The 27357-nt window shown below is 39.5% G+C and overlaps 1 protein-coding gene across 1 annotated transcript in view; it reads right to left on the bottom strand.

Annotated features, from left to right (window-relative positions):
- Positions 1 to 19454, bottom strand: part of LOC150102862 (uncharacterized) — a 28736-nt gene extending 9282 nt beyond the window's left edge. The window contains exons 1-4 of the mRNA XM_090397993.1: positions 19234 to 19454; positions 9813 to 9984; positions 5464 to 5649; positions 1669 to 1901 (exon numbers count right to left, since the gene is read on the bottom strand). Coding sequence (XP_090254119.1) covers positions 1669 to 1901; positions 5464 to 5649; positions 9813 to 9984; positions 19234 to 19429 — 787 coding nt within the window. The 5' untranslated portion in view covers positions 19430 to 19454. The remainder of the gene's footprint in view (positions 1 to 1668; positions 1902 to 5463; positions 5650 to 9812; positions 9985 to 19233) is intronic.
- Between the last annotated feature and the right edge of the window lie 7903 nt (positions 19455 to 27357).

A 27357-nucleotide genomic window follows, 5' to 3' on the forward strand; every position in this document is an offset into this window, starting at 1 on the left:
CTCGCGCTTCGGCATTTTCAATAAATATTACGGCGAGCACCTTTGGATTACATCGGTCTGGAACCCAATTTTACCGTTTCAGGAGAACCCCTTACTCGACAATCGCTTCCACGTTACTCAACATGCCAGGCTCGCCTGTCGTTTTAATAGGGACTATTAGGAAGCAGAGTTTTTATCGAAAATTCAGAGTGGTAACCTACTGCGCTATTTCAAAAGATAAGTTTGACCTTGCAGAAACTTCGTTCCGTAAATGAGATCGATTTCACTTTCAGCATTAAAGGATGGATAATGGACAAATGCCAGAGAATTCCTTCAGTTAAAGTGGGCCTAAGAGGTAATTTGCATATCACCTCATCTGGTGAAAGATGCGCCCAAACAGAAACCATTAACAGAAGGTGGTTTCTAGTCGACCTCATTTGTGGGTTAGCATGCGTCAAGAAAAACAACGAGATGGTTCAAGATGACACATGGGGGAAAGTTTACCTTACAAGCAGAAGTAAGGCAAATGAAGATGTGGAAATGGACGAACAAAGAAGCACTGTAAGGAAAGATTGGATCACGGCGACTCCACGAAGATCAGCTTAAATGAATGAAACCAGAATTACTTTAAGAAAAAAAGAAAGTATACAAGGATGGAAAACGAATAAAGGGAATCTCTGATAGTTAAGATTTCACAATTAAGATGTAAACAGTAGACACGAAATATGGGGACACTTAAGGAATCTCGTGCAAAACCAAAGATTAGAAGAGGACGAAAGTACGAAAATTAAGTTGTTTGATAAACCATTCGTATTAAAACTCGCAACGAGGGCAAAACAGGAAAGGGGCGATTCTTTGGATACCAAGAAATAACGGCGGAGGTTTCGTTTCAGTAAATTGAAAAATCTTTCTCAGCAAACATTCATGGATTTATGTCATTACAATCAAAAAGGCTTTTAGTTGGAAAGGTATTCAGTCAAATGGGAATGACAGAAGACGGCAAGCATGTTGAACCGAGCGTGCGAGGACTTAATACTCAATCTAAAACAGATAAAGTTCTTTATGTTCGAGGAATCTCTTCTTAAAACAATTTGAATAATTCTGCCGAAAGGAAAAGGTGAAGAGGGCCTGTTGACCTCATTGCACTTAACGAAAATGAACTGTGGATCCGCATGTGCTTCTAACAGAATAGTTATGCGATCCCACAAATTAAAACCTGCTAATCCAATAATCGAAACAGACCAAACTAGGCAGACAATAACAAGAGTCTCGTGATTGTCGCATGTGAATCGCCACCATCTTGAACTCTGGACGTCAAGTGATTCGGTTCACACGCGCACAATCTTTCTTAATGAGCCTGCAGATGTCCTATTAAATCAGTTTATTCATTAAAAGGCTTTAAATATTCATTCACATGAAGTAAAAGGTTTATCAATCGCGAGAATAGTTCTCACACTGTTGAAGAGATCTTGTGGAAAGGTTCCTCTTGTGCTGGACCGGATTCGAACCAAGGTAAAAATTCTGCAATCGGTTCGAGTAAGTCAAAATTCGTCTATCTAATCTGAACAGTAATTTGTAATGAAAAGCAGCTTCATTGCCCTACTGGCGATGAAACTGAGGCCATGATGCTGACGTGTTAAAAGCACGAGTTATTTCTTATTACAGTAATAAGCTGGAATGAAATCTTACCTGAAAAAGCAATGGTTGCTGCTTTGGGAAACTGCTTCTTGTCCCTCATGTCGTTTTGGAAAGTGGGGAAGGTCGACGCCCCTCCGAAAGAGAAGAGAATGGTCCCAAACGAAAGGAACGTGGAAGAAAACGATGGCTTTTCGTACGACCATTCGGCTTCGCCGGCCAGCATTCCACTCAGAATAAGCACACACGCCAGGACTGTAGTTGTCAACGCTAATATGCCGGCGAACCTGCGAGGAATATCCCGTTTACTCTTAAAGTGGTTAAGTTTGATTAAGTTTTTCAAAAGCATTCAACTAACCTTTTAAAACATCTCTTTATTGTTATGAGCAGATCCCAGAAGTGTTTACCTACCCCGTTTCATTACAAGAACACAGAAAACTTATTCTAATTCCTTTAATTTGTGTAACATCAACACGAAGGGAATTTTATCAAATTTCCCTCGTTTTTGTTTGATATTATTTTGGTTAGTAACCGATTCATCCTACTCCTCTCCCTTGGTTGTCTACCACAGTTGCACGTGTCGATGATAGCGCGCTACAGTGGCTGGTTGTAAAGAAATGCTTCAAAACGTTCTGCAACTTTAAAGTGAAATGACCAAGCACGTGCTTATCTTCCTTAAGGAATTCATTTTAATTTCGTGGCCAAGTTCCGGATAACACAAAGCGCGCGAAACGAAATTAAAAATGAACGTCATGTTCGGTGAAAGTAAAATAGCCACGAGGAAACTCACATAAAAGAAAAAATTAACAGAACTACTGGATGTAAGTTAGAAATGAAATCAAGGTAGTCGGATAACTAAGCAAGATAAAATATTTAGGAAGAAAACGAAACTACGGCACTACACGAAAGGAAATACAAGACAAGACAGCGCCACTGGAATGCCTACCTGGTTGTCATGCGCAAAAGGAAAGAAACTTGCATAAATAAACGATACTCGAATCCAAAAAGGGAAAGAATTACAAAGAAAGGATGCAGGGATAACAGATGAGGGGGGGGGGGGTCCCGGACGGAAAAAGAACCGAAAAGGAAGGATGGACTCGAACAAAGTTTTAAAAGGGGCTACGTCTTCTGATAGCAGAAAGAAGTGAAATAGAATGGGATCCATTCAATAATATTTCAGTGAAGAAAAAGCCTCAAAGACTAACTGGGCAGCAAACTAGGCAACGTTTTATACCAATGTGGCAAGCAGTGGTTGTATTTCAAATTTCGTTTCGAAAGATACGAAAAAAAAAACGTTTTACCGAAGCCTGACAAGTCGTCTTGGTGATGCACCACTTAAAAAGACTCCAATGCTTCCGATGGGACCTTACAGGAGCCACACAACGGTTTTGAACTGTCGGAAATGAGAATAATGAAGTTGTGTTTACTACGGTGGTCCGGATTTCTGTCGAAAGTTTTAAACAATTTCACGTCTGGTATAAAACACTACCGATGATTGTTATCATCATCCTTCATTTCAATGAATTCTATTTATTTAAAAAAAATGGATTAAATGAAATGTGAATGGCGCCAATTTTGCATTCCAGAAATACGTTTATAAAATGGGGATCTTGGTCGTGTCTTATACGAGTGTTTTTTTTTTTTTTTTTTTTTTTAACCCGCAAAGGCAAACCAGCCAGAAGAGAAGCAGTTAACGAAACCCACAGCGTTTGTTGCTCGGCCCAATTCCAAATAAAAAGCACGCGACAATCAACTCTAGAATACATCGATGTCTGATGGTAAGATATAATCATATGGTTCATTCTGTCAAGGGGGGGGGGGGGGGAATATCGATGCTTTACTTCCGTAAAGTGTCTGGCAATCAATCAAACCAGTCACGATCCGACAAATCTCGTCCGTGGCCCTGCTTTTCTCTTCGGTAGCTTCAAATTGAGATTCTTTCAAATGCTCGTTTCCCGAATTATACGAAAACAGCCTACGAAAAAACGCACATCACTTGCTCACAAAGAAAAAAAAAAAGTGGGCATTCGTTGTGTAGTCAGATGCTGCGTCACTGAAAGTCTAGTTCTGTTTTTCGTCGAAAAATGTAGTTGCGGATCAAGAACGGGAGGAGGAATCTACTAAGAGTAAAATTAAAAAGTTGGGAAGTGTTCACACAGAAGCAACAGAATTTTGATTCTACTTCAGAACTGAAAGATCGTGGAAGTAAATCGCTTTAATAAAGCGAGAAAGTTAAAAATTGTCGAACTTCAATTTTCCTCTCAAATATTCGAGTCCTCTAAAAATGAAAAGTCCTGGCCTTACATGTTCCCCACTTAAAACTCTACTTTTTTTCCCTTTTGCTGGGGGGCAAAATCAGTGAAATCATCATCTTGAATAAACACTGAAACACGAGGTCAGCCTGGTTTGATTTTGACACGAGCGACTTGAAGTCGGAGGGACGGTGAACTCTCACAATATGTAGTTTTTTTGTTGTTTTTTTTTGTCCAATACTTCAGGATTCCTCATGCAGGTTCGAACATTCGTCACCTAATATACGTTTGGTCAATTTTTCTAAGCTGCTGCTACCAAAAACGCGTCATCCACTTCAACGAAAAATGTTCCCATAATCCCACTCAACGTGTTTGTTACTTCAGTTTTTTTTTGGCGCTTTCGAATTAGTGATGTTGATTGCAAAAACTGCATGCGAGTTTCTGTTAACTGTTCTCGTAATCGCTCTTCTGCATTAAAAACAGGATAGTAAGATTTGATATTTTTTTGAACGAAGAAAGTACAGCAGATCAGGTGACATTCTTTTGTGTTTTAAACTAAATTGATTAGTGATTCATGATAAAAACCGACGACCTCTGGACGTTGGCATAACAGATAAGCTTGTTCTCACAGTGCACAAATCCGTTAAGTATTCAATCAGGGGGTTTATACGCGATTTGAAATGGTTTTGAAAGGAGATAAGAAATATAAAAGACGAGTTCCTGTAAGTGACAATACAAGAAAAGTCAGATATGCTTATTTAGATATTACTTAGTCTTTTAACTGTTCATCGAAAACTTAATTTAAAAAAAGGAAAATAATTTGGAATCCTCTGCTGATTTGTATTTTAATTGGGGCATCTCGTGCAGAGATGAGGACAAAATATTTTTCTTAAAATATAACAGGAGAATGATCTGTTATATGAAAGAGTACGAAACCAAATTTTGGTTTTGGTCAAAACAAACGCCTCGAGGGGAAAATGGCGCAATCACTCGGCATAACTTGAACAGGAATTGCGCGCCATTAAACCAACTAGCGAGAGAAAAGTAAATACGAATGGCGTTTTTGGTGCAAACTTCAGGAATGGAGACGCGACAGACAGTTGAGTAAACGAAGCCAAATTAAATATTCTGAAAAGAAATTATTTTCAGGATTTCATTAAAGGGAACGGCACGGATTGAAACATGCTGGAAGAAAAGGAAAGAAAAAGGAGTATAATAAGCATTTCGAGAATTTCAGCGGGCATCTTAATATAATAATTAATTATCTTCGGCAAAACACTCCGATCGCTCTTTGAAAGTTGTAAAAACTGCGACTATCGTGAAGACCTTCGTGCATCTGAAAGAGTAGAAATATCCGAAGCGCAATTTCGAAACGAAAGGAGACGATGACGGAAGCCCAAAAATATTTTGAAACATCTTTTTAAGAATTCTCCGAAGCAGTTTAAAGAAATGGCTTTCGAGACGGATTGTCGAAGTCTTCGAACGTATTTCTTTCTCATCAATAAATTCAAATTCTACGATTTTTCTCTTTCTTTTATATCTAAAAAATTTGCAATCAGAAGCGAGTGGCTTTGAAAGTGAGAAGTGAGTTACTTACGAGAATTCCGCTGGCGTTCCCCACCACATCAGCGGGCAGAGAACTGCGGCGATGATGAGAATCCAGTAGCAGAAAGACATCTTGATTCCATCGCCAGACAGCGACTCAACCAGTTGGGAACAAAGCAGAAGGAACACCGTGGCCACTCCGAACATGGTGATATTGAGGCAAGCGGACACGACGTACCTGCGGAAAGAAACGAAAGCGCACTTTTGTAACGAGAAATTTCCTCCGTCGCTAATCGGCTATTTTTTTTTTTTAGACCAGCGACATCGCGAACCTCTCAAATAAAAACTTGAAATGTGGGGGTCTGTCGCAAGTGGAGAAATCGGCATCGGAGTAATACTATTGCCGTCCCCTACACACGTGTTTGATTCCGTACTTTAAACGGATGCCGCGGTGGTCACTTTAACGCTGTGGTATACGTGCAAGCAATGGAAGAATATCGGCGAATAAGTCCGTAATATAAGAATGACACCCTCTCGCATCTTTGATCGCCATTCCCGCTAATGTCAGCGCGCACTTTACGAAGACATGCACACTTTAAGAAGGGGATGTTTTTAAAATCAAAGTTCTGCGGTTCGGTGCAGCCAACAAACATTTTTATTCCTTTTTGTTCCCTCCAAACGCGTGCTTTTAAGATTCCGCTCTTTTTCGAGAAAAGGATCTTAAATCGTTTTTGATTTCGAATTGAATTTTCTCAGAGTATAAAAAGACAGAACGATGAGCGAGAGATTAGCACGTCAACAGAACAGAAACATTTCAGTTCCGATATCGCTAATCGGAGCCGAGTTAGAGAAAAAAAAAAAGTCTTTAAAAAAATGGGGGGGGGTGTCTTATCGGGTGAACGCGCACCAAAAGCTGCCTCCATGGTCAGTTTGCGAACCCCACTTTCATTTGGGCCAACAAATAATTTTCATGATGTAAAATGCAGAATCGTATTCATGATTCGCGTGTACACCGAGTAGGCGAAATATTAGCCAACTGCGTGCCAGACGGAATCCCCTTAACGCCGCATTCCTGGAGTGGAGTAATCAGAATTCCTGAAATCGCATCACGTGCCCGCTGACCAGAAATGCGAAGCTGATGATCTAATCGATCCTCTAAGGGGGGGGGGGGGTATTCCTACAATTGCTGCTAACAATTCAGTTAGTTTCGCTCCGCATATCTGAGGCAGTCTTCAAATGTCTTCATCCTGTTAGGTGACTTTCGGTTGACCTAACAGGATAAAGACATTCTGAGGCTTGCTTTTTTTTTTTTTTTTAAAACTTACCTCAGTGTTCTAATGTCTCGAGGGGGGGGGGGGGAGCCTGACCATCTCTATAAAATCATCTGCATCGTGAGGTAGGAAGATCAGAATACTGGGGGGATTTAATCGTCTAAATCCCCCCAGATTAAACTTAATCCCGCTAAATTGGCAGATGCGGTCGATTATAAACCTCGGCTCAAAAGCAAACCGAGACATTTCTTCTTCTCAGCGTGCTTCGTGGTGCTAGAAACAGACATTCCGAACCCGGTTTGCAGCAGCTGTCATCAGCATCTAAAGTTACCAAATGCTTCGGCTTTCTTCCCACAGAGGTCGTGTTTTCCCATCTTTTTTAACTTTCCTGCTATTTGTCATTCTGCCATCCGCGTGTGGTTTGGCAACCTCGGCTTTGGACCAAGCAGGGAACCTCAGACCTCCAATAAGCGGGTTGTTGACGGTCTCGCACAGGGCGATGAAATTCATCTCCCACGTGTGCGACTCCACATGCGAACAGAACTGTTAGCGTAGATCGCAAACGGTGAATAAGAAGACGAAAAGTTCACCGCAACCTTTCATCGTCTTATTCGGCCATCATCTCGAAGACAATCACAGCCTGTTTATGACCCGCACCAGTCCCAGTCCCGTGTGGTCATTTTAATTTTGCATGAACTTTTTGGAAGAGGAATGGAGCCGTCATTCCTCTTCGCATACAGCGGACTGTTTCGATGCTGATTAAATTTTCTTTTACGCTTCGGCAGCAGAGGTGAGGGCCTCCTATGAGCCACGGTGCGAGAGCTGATGTGCGTTTTAAAACGAGGGTGGCGAGAGTAAGTCGCAACGTTAAATGTCAACTCGACGAATTGTGGGCATTTTCACAGTTCGATGGATAGTGACGATGCCCTCTGACTGGAAATACCCGAGAGCTATTCCGCCAACGAAAGGAATCCCCAATTAATATTTTTATTATTTTTTTTATGCAAGATGCATCATCTCGGCGAAGTGGAGGATTTTTCCTCTTTTAAAAATGCGAGAGAGCATTCGGTTGACAGCCCGTTGACCAACTGCTGTACGACATATGAGGTCAACCGGAGGCAATGTTTTCATATTCGAGCAACAACAGCGCGTTCACGAAATGCAAAAGCGACCTCCCGTCATTTTGTAACATTACACAAACGAACTTTCTGCGGGTGGCCGCCTCTGTGTTCACAACCCACTTTCCGCTATTATTTTAAATCGGACATTTAGAGCAGGGTTTCCCAACCGCCGTTCCAAAAGTATTTAATGCTTGCATAACACTCTTTCGCACTTTATCCGCTTTTGGAGACAGTTACCCGCGCACGCACATACAAGCCATGTTTTGCAAGCTCTTGGAAAGCTCGTGTGTGTGTGTGTGTGTGTGTGTGTATATATATATATATATATATATATATATATATATATATATATATACACACACATACACACACACATATATACACACACACAACATCGCAGACATAACCTCTTTCCGTAAAGAACTCGCGTAGTAACTTTTAATCGATCTCTTCCGCGAAATAGTTCACCCAAATCTATCAAACTGATTTTTCAGCCTTAAATTCAGTACACGATTCTTTGCGAGACCTTTTGGCGCACGCGATTATTGACAAGAATAGTTTAAGAAGTCACAGTCATCCATTTTGGCTACAATGAGCGTACGAATCCAGAGCACTTAAGCATATTTTAAGCCTTCTTTGGAATGTATTATAGTACTGGTGCTTTGGCACGCACGGGGCATTAATATCGACTGTTTCGTAACATTAATTGTATGTTCTGCTAAGTGGGATTTGTGAAGGACCTGATGTTGCCATGGGGGCAAAATGTCTCGTCTGTCTTAAACCAAACTCATTGCCCTCCTGTTGCCTCTGCGGCGTGACCAGCGGATCATGGAATTTGAATCCGCTCTCGTAATGCACGTACGTCTTTACGGGGTTGATGAATTTTCGTCGCCCGTTGCGAGACCACCACCGTCTTCTTTACTAGAAGCTCGAAACAGTTCCTCTTTTTCGATATGCAGAGCAAGAGGCGCGTGAATTGTTCATGGAGCGATACAAGGAACGTGACTTACCAGTTATGTGCATCTTTTGTACTCGGGCTCGATGATAGTGTTCATGTGTCCGCTCCTGTGATCATGCGAAATACATCGTCTTCGTGGCGTGTTTCGCATGACTACCCATCACATAAGCTATTCCAAATCAATAAAAGTGAAATCCGATCAGATTTGAACGCGGAGTGCACTTCAATCTGTCAACAGAGAAAAGCGTGGACCACAAAAGTGGTTTATGCAGAATGCTTTTAATGAAAACAAAAATCGTTTGGGAGGGGGGGAGATGCTATTCCGTTCTGTTATCGTCCTCACTCCACTTCATCCTGAATCCAAAATGATTCGCGAGAAGAAATGCCGAAAAACGGGAAGCAATGCGTTTCAGTACATCGTGAAATAACCTTTCTTTTTTTTTGTTTTTAGCATAATCGACCCCACATACGAGCGGAAGCACACTTGATAACCACTTGTCCATACGCCGTTATAAAGTACATTTTCTGACGGTTTATGGGCAAGTGATTATGGAGAGAAAAAGGAATGTGGTGATGTGTTCTTTTAAGGGTGGAGGTTTACTCCTTGGGGTAAACGATTTGGGGAAAGCTGTCAAAACACTACGTCATCCACGAATGAAAACACTTGAATGCGAGATATTTAGCAGAACTCATTCTGTTAAATATCCACGGAGCAGCGCTTGCGAGATATTTTGCTTTGATCTACAGCCTTACGCGGAAGTTAATGAGGTCGTATTGTCGGAAGGGAAAGAAGCCGAACAAAATCCAAGCGTAAATGAAGGTGAAGGGGGGGGGGGGGGTAGGAGAAGAAGAAGAAAGAAAAACGATAGCAATACTTAATTTTTAAAAACTGGAAAGGGTGTCTAAGGGAAAGAGCTTTCCCTTAAACCCGGGGAAAAAAATAATACTTGAAATTCCAAGATGGATTTCATTTAAAAATAAAATAAAAGCGGTCGTTAGTGGGAAACGGTTCTTCTGGGAGATCGTGGCGCTTTGATACATAATGGCTTACCTCATCCACGGATGTACTGCACGAGCACCAATATTCGGATACGGAAAGCGATTCTTTTCCTCTCGATATTCGACGTATCTTTCCTCCAAGATCAACCAGCAACGCCCCAGACAGATTCCGGAGTAGAGGGAAAGCAAAGCACATACGACGATAATCACAATCCCGGTCCATCCTGCGGAAGAGAAAAATTTATTCCAAAGAACGAAATTATTGATGACGCAATAAGAATTTCAAAAGTGGTCCAAGTGATGCCACGCAGCTGAAAGTAAGGATGGGGTGTCGAACTTGACGAGCGAACTCAACAACCTGATTTTCAAACGCAAAGAACAGTTCTCACTTGCATCGACATCTGCGTTCAAACCAAGAACACGCAAATCTTTTCAGTAGAGATGGATGCCCACGTCGCGCTTAGCAAGCTGCATGAATTCGCCAAAGAAGATTTCACTTAAAGGGTTGCATTTCTCTCGTACATCCGTAATGAAGTCACGATGGCGTCTTAACGTTTGCGATTCGGTTGAAAATCTGTGGAGTTTGAATCCACCCAAGGTCAGACGGAATGATTATAAAGGGCTCGCCGTCGATTGATTAGACGAGTTCACCGGTCTCATGCGGTGGTGGCGGAAGAGTTTTGCATCCCACGAAACACAGACGAAAAACACCATCAACGGAGATTCGCCTCGTGGCTTTTTGTTGTTGACTCGGCCGTCATTTACAATAAGATAAGTACGAATTTCTCTTACAGAACTCAACTCCCAAGTAGTGGCGGATTCTACGCAAGTAGAATGAATGAATCGGACAGAATAGAGAAAAGAAATAAACCGCAAAAAAAAAAAAAAAAAAAAAAAAAACGAAACTAACAAACCCATGAAATCTAAATTCGATACAATTACGCTAACCGACGAGAGGCTTCTCTCTCCATGATCCTCTGTTTGCTGTCTCTCCCCCCCCCCTTCCTTGTTTGGAAAAGCATAAAAGTACTGACGAGTTATGGAATTAGAGAAACTAATTAAACATGATTCGGATTTTGCTTATGTAAAATATTTAGTAATCGGGGGTTTCGTCAAGTTAGAATGGGGGAAAAGATGAGGCGACTGATCTAGGGAAGGTCGATACGGGAAAAGGCAGTTCAACTCTCCTCCTGTGACAGGATAATCGCAGTTAAGGTGGCTAGTCGGCAAGTAAACGCCGCTATGTTACAAGTGCACATGGCAATATGTGATATAGAAGAGGAAGTAGACGCGGTGTGATACACGAGGGGAAGTTGGGATTAATGGGAAAGTTCGCGCAGTAGTTATAGAAGGGAAAGAAGACTAAACAGTTGGATTTGGTACAAGAAATGAAAGAAGGTAGCAAATGAAGGCGTGATCTCCTTGATAGCAGGATGATAACAAAAATATGGAAAATAAAAATATAGTTCTTCGCTTCCACACATTCCCAGATTTTCTTAATGGGATTCTCTTAATCTCTGCGCTCTTGATGACGAGAACATTGATATTCTAAGATGGCGCATCGCCTCTCGGGCAAAGGAAATTTGGGCGAAGTTTTAAAAAAAATATTTGCAAACCAACTTAAAAATTGTTGAGTTTGTTTGTAAATATCCTGGTCTAAGAAATCCTGGTTTGTTTTTGTTATTTTTAGCCGTAGATTGGGCTCCACTTTAACAACAACAACAAAAAGTTTGTCCACAAGCACAGAAATCCGAACTTCGCTCGTGTGTACTCATAACCGACATCGTAGAGATATGTGAATAAGACATCTTCTGAGGTGTGCGCAGCAATTTTATGAAAAAAGATTTCTGAAGGAAATGCGATGGGGAAGAGACAGCGGGGAAGGCCAAGCCAGATCTTGTTTCTGGAACAAGTGACTAAGAAATCAGAATGCCACAGCGAATGAAAACGATGGCACGCGATAGGAGTGAATGCTATCAGATTCTAAGTCCTTCACTTACACGCATCTGCAGATTTCCTTAATGGGTTCTCTTGATCTCTGCGCTCTTGATGACGAGAACATCAGGGAAGTTCTAAACAAGTAAAAACTCAAAGATTAACCTGCGATATAAACGAAACGATGTTCGCTTAACTGCAATAGCATCACCGTATCAGTACGTACTCTTTCTTTAGGGGGATAGATACTGTGGAGCTTAGAGAATGCACCAAGTTGCCTCTATTTATCCGCATTGTATATAAATACGCAGGAAAGGAATGCATAAGACATTGTTTTATTATAAACAAGATCAGTAATTTCAGCTTCCGTGTGTTTGTCGCGGAAGAAATTTATTATAAAACGATACACGCTGATCATTTCTCGTAAATGATTTAATAATATCGTTAATTTATTTTATTGGAGGGGCATGCTGTTAGCTACAAGTGTGATTTCTCATTCTTTTGAGTGAATGGACCTCCCGTAGATGAATTAAAAGTTTTCTCGTTGCTGCTTTGAACAGGGTTCCTTTTAGAACAGACCGCACCTGACAGTTCTTTAGTTTCTCCTAAATAAATCAAAGAAAAGTACGTCTTCTTCCTCTTCGTTTCCTAGGGAAAAACGCATCCTTTCGAGGGGAGGGTGTTAATACTTTCGCATGGAAAATGAGGAATTAAGAAATTTGAATATTAATTATTGAAATTATTTGTGTAATTAATCAGTTTTTTTTTTACACTGCTAATCAAAAAAAAAATAAAATAAATAAACTACAGTCACAAAAGAAAGAGGTGTTGTGGTTCGATTGATTTCTTAACATGTGATAAGTTCTCGACGTATGATAACATGATAAAGCACTAACGACAAAATCCTGTCGCATTAAATGTTTATCAAACGTAAACCTGATATGTCTCGTGACCACCCTGGGCGATAAACAGAGTACTGAGCACAGGTTGTTTTCAAAATAATGCACACCAAATACGCTCATGCAGCATTCCTCGCAAGTTCGAACCTTATCGCATGCAAACTGTCACAGCGAAACCGTGTACGTCATTCACTGTGTGGGGGGGGGGGGGGGATTGAACCCGAAAGGAGGTGTAAAGTGGAACTGATTAATACACGGAAAACCACAAAACACGAATTTTGGTTTGTTCGGTGTCAATTTTATCTGAAGACGTTTTATGATGTTCTTACACATTTAATTTGCACGGAGGTCCCGAAAGACTCGAACAAACTACAAAAGAAGGATTGAAATGAGTTAGCTAAAACTGTGGGCGAAATAAATAAAGCTATGAGGTGGGTGTAGGATGCCTGTTAATTGAGTGTGTTTGGAGAAAGGACGACGAAGGCAGGAAGATGGGATTCGAGAGGTTACATTAACAGCAGTTCTTCATTTCTATGTCGTAAGCAAAAGATGAACAAACGAATCCCTCCACCCGTGGCAGGTCGAGTGTTAGTAGAGTCTGAAGGTTCGTGGGGCGAATCCAATGAGCAATGCACCCTTTAGCTACTTCATCTCAGACGGGATCAAGATAAGTTTTTTTTTTTTTAATCTTTCATCCTGAAGCAAACAACTCTCCTGAGAACACGCGTTCAAATGGCAGACGTAGCTAACACGCTTTAAGTTACCTTTGTATAGTATGCCCACACTTTAGAGAGCGGTCGTTGGATCTGTGCCAAGAAGAGTCCATTCATGTTGAAAGGGAGAAAGAAATAAGGCGATGTACGAATTGGTCACCAACATGCGAAATCACGTGCTTTATAGGTAAAATTTCTCAACTGTTGTACAAGCAAAACCACTTTAGAAACTACAATGATCGTGAAAGAGAAGTTAATTTTCCGACGTGTAATAATAAACCACTCATCCCAGAAGACGGATTGATTACCCTATGATCGGAATGGATTCTCCATGCGCAGACGTGTCGAAGGGTCTCGTATCTGTGGGCATACTATAGCAGCTTCCGAGTCGACTTATCCCTGCCGCGTGGAAAAGAAAGCAGCTTTCACTCCAGGAAGGAGAGGGGGAAATCCTCTGAAGAAATAACAGCGACACGTTTCAGTTGCATAATAATATTTTCGCCCTTCCCGATCCAAAAACTTCAGCATGCATCCGTCGCTGCGTGAGCATCATGAGAGCACGGTAGACGAACTCGGGGAATCAATGTTACACTATTATCCAGTGTCAACTATTTTGAACATCCTCCTTGCGGTTTCTTGCTGCATTGTCGATACACGAAGATCCCTTGATGACAAACTGCTTGTGAACTCGTGAGGGAATTTTCTGGTTTGCCTTTCCGCATTATTTTCCAAATGTATTGAATTGTTCAGCGTTATGTCGGATGAAAATTGCAGAAAGAAAAAATGGAGTTTACGGAGGGAAGAAAACCCTTCCACCTTCGTATGAAACCGACTAATTCAGAAGCCCTCATGTAGGTTGTTAACCCTCAAGCAGGGCTGCCACTCGCCTTTTTCGAAATTCCCAGATTAAACCCAAGAATTCCCCAGGTAGTAATAACTAGGGCTCGGATTTTTTAGGTCGTAAAAAAGTGAAAAATATGCGTCCAAGTATACACTAAAAACATCTAAAACATCCGAAATATGCAAAAAAACTCAAACTATGCACTTAAATATGCCTTTATTAATTTATAATTCTGCATGGTTTAATTAAAACATTACACATAAATTAAAAACATAATATTAAATACAAAAAATTGACATTTAAATAGTTACCTACTAACTTACCAGAAAAATGACTTAAAAATTTCCTTTTTTTTTTTTTTTTTATTAATTCTCTCTTTCCCTGTAAAAGTATACTTTCATTTAAAAAATATATATATATAAGTTTACATTATACGAAGAATACATGTATTAACTTACTTTAATTGACATTTCCTCCCTCTTCTTCTTCGCCAATATCTTCTGGTAATTGATCACATTCCCTTTGCTGCTTTTCGGTATTAAGTCGATTTTTATGTCTATTGCGATAGACATAAAAATGTGAGTCCGCGCGGTTAGCCTAGTGGCTTTGCGCTTCGCAACCATATGCCTGGGGAAGGAGTGTCCTAGGTTCAATTCCCATCCACGACGTCAGGAGCTTAAGGATCTTCCTCAGCCATAGCCAAGTTAGCCGGTCTTGGGCAGCAGGGTTTTTTCCGCCAGTTTATCTGGGGTTTTTCATCCCGCAAGCAGGCAAACCCGGCCCCGTGAACACACAGGTTACAGTCATAAATACTAACGGCAAGGAAGGCAACGGGAAACCACCTTGCTCATAATCATCTCTCCCTAGAATGGTAGCAGATAGCTACCCTCCCCCGGCCGTATGGCTGATGGGAACCAGAAGAACTGTGTGACTTTCCAACTCCTTGATTAATGTTTGGGCTGGCTCCCAAGAAGTACGCGTTGCATTTTGTCTCGCTAAGCACTGCTTTGCTAGGATTCTGTCTCTCACGGTTTCTGTTTTAAATGAATTAGCTAATTTTGCTTTAATACAATTCATTTGTAAGAAAATTCGCTCCGCGCATGCAGATGAATGCGGCAGAATAGTAAGATTTGTCATAAAATATGACAGTAAATCATATTTATTATTATTCATGCCATCTTTTATGTCAGTCAATGAATGCCAATATCTTTAGGAATTGGTAGATCTGATGCTACGAGACGATAACTTCTCCACTCATCATCTATTTGATATAACCTAATATCATCAGCAAGTGAGGGGGATTAAGCAACAAGAGGAATCATGGTAGATGGTGACTGGATAGGGTCACTAGCAACTTTCGGGTTCAAGATTCGTGATTTTGCAACAATACTGTCTTCTTCGAAGACAAATCTTTTCTTTATTTGCGAACTAAGTTCCACAAGAACCATTAAACAATCATTTTTAAATCTCAACAAAATAGAGTTATCTTCGAAAGGGTTTCTAATTAAGTGCGCCATTGCTCTACCACCGAAGTAAATATCACTGACATTTTTATAGTTGTTTTGGTTTCTTGGATCAATTTCTGATAATTTAGCTGTTCTTAAAATCTCATCTTTAATGAAGCAACTAAGTAAATTGAGATATTCTGTTGATACATTTAGAAATAGTTGGTGTAACCTGAAATGCTCTGATTGAAAATCTATATTAATGTATTTACTTTTTCAAGAATATACTGAAAGAAAAAAGCATTGGTCTGGTTCCAAGGTCAGTAAGTGTATCATAAATTTTATCTGTCCTTCATTCATTTTGAAAGTATAGAACTAATGCATCATACTGTTCTAAAATAGTTGATACCACTTTTTCCCTCGACAGCCACCTGGTTTGAGCAAATTTTGGAATTTTATGTGTAGCTATATCAGCAGCTTCTTGAATGGGTACAAAATCTCTTTGCCGCTTAGCACTGCGGGAGAAGTAGGAGGTTAAATCCTTTAGAAAAGCTTCTAAGTATGAGGGTAAAACACTGACTGCATGACTAGAGCATAGAGCAAATGAATGACAAACGCAACCCATCAAAAAAAAAAAAAAAAACAGATGGGACGCCATCTTTCAACAATTTCTGAAATCCACTGTTAACGCCCATCATGGAGGAACAGTTATCACTACCAAACCCAATGATATTGCTAAGGGGAATGCCATGATCCAGCAGAAGAGTTTTGACTTTTAGCACTTCCGTTCTCTACACATACTATGTCTAGTAACATCAACTACATGTTTTTTTATCTGTATCAAAATACCGTACAACAGTCAAGATTTGAGTGACGAAGATATCTGTACTCTCATCCATTATAATTGAATTTTTTTGATGCTTGCATATTTCGATAAGCTGAGGCTTTTCATGGAATGATATTCCATCCTGAATAACATAAGAAAGTTTTGTTTTCTTCATTGCCAACTTTCCAGCAATTTGGCTATCCGGAAATGCGCGTTTACACATCGTTACAAAATGATCAACGTGAGAAAATGGGACGTTATGCTCAGAAAAGAAGCTAGCGATTATTAACTCACTCCTAGCTAATTGTTTATCCTCTGTTGACGCTTTCTTATTAAGAAATTGAGTAATAACAGCTGTCGACTTAGCAGACTGATAATTACTTTTATGTTTGGCTGAATCTTTATGCTTTATTTGCGTTTTTAAATGTAATATTGCAACACTTACAGTAACAGGTATCTTTGCTGTTCACGTCTTGCTGCAGCCAATCTTTTAATTCAGGATATTTTAACCAATCTTCTTTAAATGCTCGAGAATACCACTTCTGTTTTTTCTTTGATGGCTCCATATGGTTGGATTGGAAGTATCATAAATATGAAAATAAGTAAAAATATTGATAATTTAAACAAGTTGTCAAACACTGTACAAGCACAAGGATCTCTACGATAACACTGCAAGAGGTTGCGTTATATGTATGTAACGATGTAAAACCTGTGGGATAAGAAAGGGAAAACGAAACCAGAACAGGGCAAAAACGGTTAATTTATCAAAAAAAAAAAAAAAAAAAAAAAAATTCGTGAATATAATAGTAAAATATGACAAAAATATTAAAATTCAAACTTTTGTTCAAATTTCCAAAGATTTTGGGAGTTTTTTTTTATTAAAAATCCCAAGGGGTGGCAGCCCTGCCCTCAAGTAAGATTCCAACGCTGCTCTTTCCAACCAGAGACCAACATGAGCGTCGTTCTCGCTATTTGCAGTTGCTGAGGAATATTTACGGCCGATTGTATTGATGCAATGTAAATGAAAAAGTGCACAATAACTGATGTGCAAAGCTGAGTCCCCCCCCCCCGGCAATCCAAGAGAGTGCATTTAATTACCTTCAGCAGCGATACCGAAAGAAAGGCATCTCTTTTTGTTGTTGTTCCTTCATTCGAGGAGTAGTTTGGGAGCGAGTCTGGGTAATCTAGAAAATCAGACAGAAAGAGCAACCATTAAATATGATATAGTTCCTTGGCTTCACTCAGCCGAAGTACACACCATTCCTATTCACAGAGCTCTTTCATTATGCGAAAGAATATTGAAATAAAACAGATCTCATTTTATCAAAACGAAACACGGAGAAAGTAAATGTGTCGGGGACAGGTCTCTAATACGTTCTAACGGTTCTCATTTCGTTCAGAAAGCAACCCTAAAGTTTCATTTTTATGAAGGTTTAATTAACTGTGATTAACGACTTGCAGCGAATGTCAAAGACTGCGAACTTCATTGATTTGGTTCATAGTGATACAACAGATGCTTAAAATTTTTTTTTTTTTTTTTTTTTTTCGTTGTAGCGTGGATTTGTTTGGCTTACATGTATTACTTAAAAATTACGTTTGAGTGTGAACTCATTTAAAACTCATTTAAAACTAATCCAGTGGAATGCGCGAATCTCGCTCAACATCAACCTCGTAATTGTTAGTTAGCACGTAGTTGAACGATTTTTTTTCAAGTTTCCATTTTCAAGCAATAAAAGGGAAAAAATGGCTGCCATCCGGGTTTATTAATTTAGCTTGTATCAATTTTAGTATAGAAATGCTAGGATAATACCATAACAATTCTCACTTAGGGTCTGTATTCTTTCCCTTGCTTCCCCTTTATTCCTCACAGTAAGTACTTTTCAAATCTCTCCCTGCGAAAATCCAGTTGACGAACTTCACGGGTGCGTACATCCGCTCTTACTGCAATGCAGAATTTTGCACGAAGGTCGGTTATTCAAAAAGAAATAAATAAATAAAATAAAAAAAGCATCAATCATCGATATTTGTAACTAAATCGCCGCAACTCATCTTACTATTGGAAAGAAGTGATTTTCTGGTCACTTTTTTTTCATGTGTGCAAAAATTCTTTCGTTCCGACGAAAATAAACCGATTTTCACTAAATTTTATTTGCCGTGCATTATCTAGCCGTCTCATCTGAAAGCACAGCAAGTTTTTTTTTTTTTATTTCTGTGTCACATGAGCCAAATTATCGTATCTCGAGATAAAAACGAACAATAAAATTTATAAGCGGACATCTTTTGATGCGTTGGCGTGAGATAAAACGGATAGGGAAGGTGGAAAAATTTCTTTTCTGTAGCTGTGGAGAAAGCGTTTGGACACTTGCGGAAGCTTTCTTAGAAGCAGCAACGTGTCAATTGATTACGGTGAGGGATCTATTCGCGGAGACAAGCGTTATTTCGATGTGTTGCGATAGAAATTAAGTGGCCCTCCCCATTGCAAAAAAAAAAAACAAAACAAACAAGGAGAAAAATAATTGGATAAACTCTCGGGTCAGGGACTTCTCTTTGTGGGGAGAAAGACTATACCGTCATTCGTCTTTGAATTTTAGTTGCGCGAACTATCATGTCGAAACTGTTTTTTTCTTTCTTTCATGCCCCTGTCTTGAGCTAATCCGCCAGCACAGAAAGCGAGAACATGTGATTCCCGCCCTTCGTGCTTAATGACAACCGAAGAGTTCACTCGATTCCCCATTGCAATCCAGTACTCCTTTTGAAAAGGGGTGCGTTCATACTTGGCTTACATAAAATCCCTTAATTATTATTCTTACTCACCCATGCCCGCAACCGCTTTAGGAAGAGCGAGAACTCCGCTTCCTGCCATTTCGCCTGCGATGAACACGGAAGCAGTCACCAGGGACAGTTCTTTCTTCTTACTTTCAGCTGCTTCCGTTTCGGCGGGGACAATTGGAATACCTTCCCTGTTCTCGGAAGTTTGAATACCCTGAAGAGACACGTTGTTGTCGGTCATGTTGTCTCTGACACTTCGTGCACGCAGTCACTCCGAACTAAAGGACTGTATACCGATAACAGGTGAATTTAATCAGCTACTTCGTCACATGTCCGTAGCGGGAGGATAAACGTCACCTGGGAAGACTGGCTGCGAGGTGTAGTTAATAACACGCATTATTGAAACGTATACATTAGCAATCCGTCGTTTCGTAGTTTGCAAGTAAAACACAAACCCGACAACAACATGAAAAAGATGCTCGTGCTGTGCGCTAACGAAAGGAAATCCCTCCAGTAAGGGAAGTTTGCTGTAACGTTGATCTATGATGACATCGTCAGTGGAAACCCCCTTTCAGCACGGAAAAGATTCGAAGAGGTCTGTAAGAGGGCGAAGTTACAGATGATCCAAATTTTTATGTAATGAAAACACTGGAGTATTTGAGGGGGGGGACAAATAGCAGATCTCATCTGTAGGTTATTAAGGAACCAGTCTGTTTTTAGAGCCTTCCGATTCGAAAGTAGAGCGAATACACGTTTCAGAGTATTTAGTCGCCGAATCCTTCCTCGCTCAATTTTACATAATTCTGATCATCTGAAAGTAATATTCTGTTTAGAACTTTGGAAATTACTTTAAATTTATTTTTAAAAATGTAAATTAATTTATATTTTCCAAAATAAAATAACGATTAAATAAAAAAGGCAGTCTTGTATTGCGATTAAAATAGTTAACAAAACTGCTTAGAGATGTTGACAGCGTGAGGATCTTCATCTTCTTGAGGCGTTTAAATGAGGTAAGCAGTTGAATTAACCGAATCTCTTAATAAATACATCAGCGAAATAATCAACCTGTTTTTTTTTTTTCTTTATATTCCACAAACTGGAAGGAAGAGCAGTGAGTGACAGTCACCCGATCAGACGTGGCGGAAGTAAACGAATAGCGAAGGTTACTGCAACAATAACTTTGCGTCAAAGACTTGTTTTAAATCATTCTGAGAAGGTGATTAGAAAGCTGAATAACAGCGTACATGTGTGTGTGTATTGGGGGGGGGGGGGTGACTGAAAGAAACACATTGGTAGTTTCGACTGAAAGGCACTAGGGGAAAATATCATTGAGGGTGGGGGGGGGGGGTAGAAAAGGAAAGATGAAAATCTTTTGAAGTGTGAGAAAGTCGGGTTCCGCTAACATTTCATCGGACTACATGAGCAGATTTTTCAAGGAAAATTCCGATGAGGAACAAAACCACATAAAAATAGCACGTGAAGATATTTTGATAACGGGAATGACCACAGGTTAGAAGCCACAGCAAGCAGTAATATCAGCGTTTAGGGAGATTCGATGAAACAGTCGGAACACATTTTGCAGAGCAAAATGGCTAAAAAAGATGTTTCCCGCCGAGTAAGTTGGCTTGGTGCAGAGGGAGGGAGGACTGAAAATCGTGAATGATCTTCTGCTCTAATAAGGTCATAATTCCTGTTTCTTTTCTATATATATACAGTATACATAAACGTTTGGGGAGCGGAATCAAAGGTTACTACTACAATTTACTGGAAGAAAAATGGACTTGTGACGAAGACTGGCCAAGATGTTTCGACAAACGGTGAGAAATCACGACATTAGAGACTAACTTAAGGTACAGATTGAAAAATAGTGGAGGAATTAAGCCACAAAGATTAAATTTAGATTTAATTGCATTAAATTTACACCAATCACAAAGCATCTGAGGAAGACAATCGTCAATTTGTCAAAGGAAAACCAATCAGGAAAGAAAGAAAGAGACAGGAGCGAGCAGTATTGTTCACAAGAAAGAAGCAATTAAATTCATATATTGGAAAGGGGTTTGAAACAGTGGGGTGTGTTTTTTTTTTAATAAGAGATGCCTTACAATTTTTAAGTGTAATAATTTTGGAGAATTTAGTGACTACATTGTCTGCAAACACTAGTAACTACAATCAATCTTAGCTTTCTGATACATCTTCATCTTTTTTGAAAACCAGGTGACCAGATCTGTACACAGCAATCCATACGTACCCTGCATGCAGTGGACCCACTGACACAAGTCAGTGCACACCGCATCATTCCCATTTTCCGCTATGCTGTTCTCACAATTCCAGCAACATGTCCCCGATATTTTTGATTCTTGTCCACAATCACTCCCGCATCTTTCATCTCCTCTACCCCCTCCAAGATATTTCCACCAATCCTCATATACTTCTTCCTGCTCACTTACTAACAGTTCCTCCTCCTTACCCACTGCCTTCAAATGCTGCGAGATGTCAGATTCACAAGAACGGAATTACCTTTATGAATTGCACATTAAACCCTCAACGCAGCGGTTAGCATTGCACCATTTTGACCAATCAATGGCATCCTTGCATAATCACTCTTTCTTTCTTTCCCCACTAGTTGAAAAGTTTTAATTTTGATTTTAGCCAGGCTATTTATAGTTCCAAAATTAGGCAGAAAAAATTATATTTGTGGAATATGAAAGGCCAATGCCAATTAAAGTTTCACGAAATGCGTTGTAACTCACTCGTCGTATTGTCGCAGATGTAGCATCATTAGGTAGGGATCCTTGAACAATATGATTACTCAAGAACGTTAAGACATCCATAAGGAAATGTGTACAATCGGAAATTCTGGTCTGAACAACTTCAATCTCTCTCTTGTAAACGAATAAGAGGTAATTTACTTTGTACAGCTCATTTGTCACAATGCATAAAGCGCAGATTTAAGCTTTTCGCTTTAAAATTAGTCCTATTTTCCTGCTTGATAAAGATTTTACCCTTTGTAATTAGATATTTATTGACAAACCAATTTGAAATTATAATATACAAGTGCGGTTTTTTATATATATAAGGCGGTCCCTTTATTATTTCTTTCTTTATACAACTGAAATGGTAAACATGAACATGAACATATGTTTTGAGGAAATTTCTATATCTGTCTTTATACTGCACTTTTTCATTCGTGTTTAAAGTGATTCTACAATTATAGTAATTCACTACATTTCAGCACAGAAATTTCTGTTAAGCCAATTCTAATTCTATCCTAAGTTTATCAAATGAAAAATAAATAAATAATAAAATGGAAAAAATTAGTTAAGGCCTTTTATTCCCTTAAAGGAAGTAGGTGCTGTCCTTTTAGTCCTAATCCAACTTCTGGAGACTGAATGGGCATTTCAATCTTCATTGGTAGCCAATCAGAGATAGCTGGTCCAAGACTATCACTAATTATAAGCGGCATCCGATGAAGAAACGACTGACATCTGTCGCCAACTCGTGTTTCCTAACCCTAACACAATATGTTATTGTCTAAAATAGTGTTGGTTCTATAGTCGATTTACTTAATTGGACAGGACGAAAATCCCGAGTTTTCATGATCAGAAACCCTTTTGCTCGTGCCGGAGATCGACTGACTCGGAAACTGGTCGAAGAAAGGCTTAGAAAAAAGTTCCCTAGTCAGCAACTAGAATCGAATTTAAGTCATCTGGCGGCCTAACACACAATGAAAACATTATTTCCATGGAAATACACAGGCCTATAATAATAAAATAAATAAATAAAAATTCCATCTTGAAATTCCTCTGCTTATTGGCAAAATAATTTAGAATTAAAGTTATATTCTTCCTTCTTTATAATTGGGCGGTTTTTATTTTCATGTTGGTTGTTTATTATAATTGATAATCTTGCCACCAAAAGTTATAAAGCCGTATTGCATTGCAATTAAACCGAATAGACTTATGATACATCGCTACGAGTATCCCTGCTCTTTTAGATTATCTCTATGAGATTAAACATGAATGTTTCCAAGCCACTTTGGACCTTCAGAAAGTGAGTGGTGGACTCACATTGGAGGATGAAATTCATTTCACATGTAAATATAATCACAGACATCCGTATAAATGGTGGGACTAGAACCTCTAACCAGAGTGACAGTGTGGTAAAACGTAATTGGCGAAACGATTCGAAATGATAATAATTCCTCTGGCTTTAATGAAATTTCTTATTTGTATTGATATTAAAATTCATTCAAGTGGATCATTTTTATGTTAAAATGAGAAATACAAAAATAGTTTATTTGCTAATATAATAAATGATATCGCTGTACGAAAATGCTGTTATGAAATGCACGTTTATACAGGGTGGCCATAAATTAACTTTCGCTCTTTGGAGGTATCTGTAGCTAAAACTAATACACGGAATGAGACCACATTTTATATTGAGACTTTCGAAGGCATGGGGAGATGAACTCCGCGAAAAAATGATTTAGTACCAAAAGTCGCCGATAGGGGAAATTTTTGCGCTGGCGAAGCCGAAAGCAGTCAAATATTTGCAGTAAACGCAGGTAAAAAGGATTATGCAGATTTTACTGTGCGTGCGTGAGAGCAGCTCCACCAATTCCACTTAAAAAGGGATTGGGAACGTTCACGCAGTTATTCGAATGACTGAAGAATTGTGCTCAATATGCATCCTACCTTGCCTCAGCGTGCTTTACTTGTTAAGTTGTTTTACCTTAAACAGCGCAATGCCGTAGCACCCTTTCGCTAATTTAGAATGCTTCATAACCTGCGTACAGGTCCTATGTCAGCTGTAGCACTGAGAGCTATGATTAAGAAGTTTGAAGAAACTGGATCGCTAGGAGTTAGATCTGGCAGAGGACGGAAAGCAGTGCAAGAAGAGACAGTAACAGACGTTATTGGTCAGCAGTCAACAGACGTTAAAGCTCAGCCATTGAAAATCGTGTATGTGGTCCAGGGGACCCTGATTCTGATGAATAAAACATTATTTCCTGTGGGTTCAATCACTACATTAATTTCTGTGTCTCTCGCAAGGTGTTGTTTTAGTTTAATTATTATCATTGTAACGTTCCACATATTCAGCTGGAATGAGTGACGCGGCTGTCGCTTACACCGTCGAAATGTTATTATTCCATTTTATCTGCTTTTAATGTAATTATTCGCTTGTTTTCGGATCCGCCAGCGCCAAAATTTTCCCTATCGGCGACTTTTGGTACAAAACCTTTTTTTCGCGGAAATCATCTCCCTATGCCTTCAAAAGCCTGAATATAAAATTTGATCACATTCCGTTTATTGGTTTTAGCTACAGATGCCTCCGAATAGGGAAAGTTATTTGATGCCACCATGTATGATTGTAAGCAATCATTGACAAATAACGTTGGAGATATAATTTATGCAAATAAAGTGTACCTGCACACACTTATAGGTTTTCCCGCTAACAAACGCTGAAGATGCAAACTTTCTTTACTCGGTGCTCTTCAAATGATCTTTATAGCATCTCCAAGCATGCAAATATTCGTCCAATTCCGCGATTGCATTATGCTCAAAACACATCATGGACTTAATAATTCATGTGCCATTTAAGTTCTTGGCCAAATCATCCAGTCTTCCGTGGATATCGATGCAAATCAATGAAACTTCCTGATTGTGACTAATACTGTGAAGAAATCGACGTTGGTACTTCGCATTATCAGATCATACATTATGCTACAAAATCCATACGTAATGTTAGCATACTGCTTGATTGCAAATTTAGCAGACCTTTCATTAAAAGTACACAGTCAAACACGAGGGATATCGAATAGCATACTATAACGTGTCTTGTAAATAGGAAACTGAAAGCTCTGAGACAGCTTACGAGGACCAGACAATGCAGGTAGAACACAATATGTGCATATTTAGGAAACTGCAGTCCCTAGCAATCGAATTAGGAAATAGTTCCACATTCATATCCCTTTCTACATTCTTCCAGAATCGTACCCGTCTGGTTAATTTTTTGGTTTTATATATATATATATATATATACTGTATACAGCTGCTTGGAAAGAAGTTAAAACTGATACCATAGTGTGAGGAACAAACATCCATGGTGCCCACCTTAATAAGACATCCTCTCACTCCAATGACTGCAGCAATTCTACGGGCATACTTTCCACAAGCATACGACAGCGATCAATGGGAATTCTGGACCATTCTTCCTGTAGACATGTACTGAGGTCCTGGACTGTTGTGGGGAGGACGTCCCTTGACCTAACGAGACGTTTCAACTCATCTCACAAATGTTCAATAGGGATGAGATCAGGGCTCTATAGAGGCGTCAAGTTTGGTGACGTTCATGTCTACAAACCACGCGATTACAGCAGCAGCCTTATGATGGTGCATTGTCTCTAGCTAAAAGAGACAATTGTCAGTAGAAAAGCCACTAAGCATTGCATTGTCCAGAATGTTAAGATACCTCTTGGAGTTCAATGTTCGTGACACCACTAGCCTGAGGATAAACTTCACCCTTTAGCACACCCAGGGGTGTATAAGTTCCCTATGACTATGACTTGGCCTACTATGAACAAACAGGAAGATCAGTTAACATCTGCCTGGAAGAACATAAAAAATACATTCCCTACTATTATTATAGCAAGTCAGGACTGGCAGACCACGCTTTGGACACTCCTTCACACGGGATTAGATGGAAGAAAACGAATGTGCTATTTAGGAGTTGTTACAGATCTGAAATATTATTTTTTGAGTCAGCAATGGCTTTGAAGAATTCTCCTAACCTGAACAATATTGTTGCATTAATTTGCCAAAAATTAGGGAGACCGTCATCCTAAGAACAACTCCCACATAGCTGTAATGATTCTTTTCCAACATTAGAAGGCTCCATGAATAGGACTTGAGATCTTTTGTACACTGCAATTTTATTGTTTTACTTACTGTCGCGTGTACAAGTGTGTTGTGCTCTGATGATGCCGATTTGAAAATCAGCGAAAACATCTTTTGATTAAATTGTTTGGTGTTGTTAATACCGTTACAAACTTAAGCCATGAATAACCGTGAACACCTGAATGAAGCTAAACTGAAGTTTTTTAAACTGAAGCTACTTAGATCAGTGTATTATGTCTGTTGGATGATTATGTTTTTATGCCAGTTTGTCCCTTTCACTGGAATGAAAAATCGGAGTTTCCGGGAGCAGCTAATTCATCTTTACTTGAAAACACTTTATAAAATTTCTTCACGTTCCAGACAGGATTCAAATCCAGGTGTTTCCGATCAAAGGATACAGTTATAAGCCATATTTCTTCAGAAAACGTTCTGCTTGCCTTCCATGTCTGGTTTTCCACGAATAAGACTTCAAAATGGGGAGGGGGTGTCTCAGGTCAAATATTGCACAATGACCAGTATTTGCATATTAAAATTCAATAATTAAAAAAAAAACTTTATATATCAAAACAGAATTGAAATGCACAGCGCATGACGTGCGCTTTATGGAGACGGAGTGTTAGAATGCAGTACAGTGTGAAAGAAATACCTCTCTTCTGGAAGGTAATCTAAACAAAACTCTAAATTATCAATATCATCACTTAGAGACATCCAAATTTATCTTCTGTTTCTAACAGAATTCCACGGGTGGACATTAACAGCTGACTCATAGCTATCTGAAAAACACATGAAATGGAATTCCGTAAACAAAATGGAAGCTAATGTACATTCATGACGCCTGTGTAACTCAGTGGAAGTTGGTGTGTGCCGTCCATGGCGCTAGACGACTCAAAGAAACCTTATTCTCTCTCTTCAGTAGCCAGGAGTTTACAAGGTCATTTGTGAATGTGGCAAACCATACTACGGTCAGACTGCCAAATCTGTCCTTTTACGTACTGAAGAATACAAAAGAGACATATCCTACAATAGGACCAGAGCCAGCGCTCTCTCAAGACACGTTCTATTCTCTATAAACTCCGACGAAGGCCGCCAACACCTCATAGACTGCTCTCAAACGTCCAATATACATACTTGTTATGATGAACTCGAGAGAAGGATACTTGAATCTAAAGAAATCTCCCTCGATTCAACCCATATGAAAAACAGCTTCAGCTACAATTCATCTGATGCGCCCATTTCTATTGTCTAGTATTGTCCCTCTCGCGATAGCTCACGC

Source organism: Typopeltis vanoorti, chromosome 9, assembly GCF_054136105.1.
Source record: "Typopeltis vanoorti isolate ZY-2024b chromosome 9, IOZ_Tvanoo_1.0, whole genome shotgun sequence".
NCBI lineage: Eukaryota > Metazoa > Arthropoda > Arachnida > Uropygi > Thelyphonidae > Typopeltis > Typopeltis vanoorti.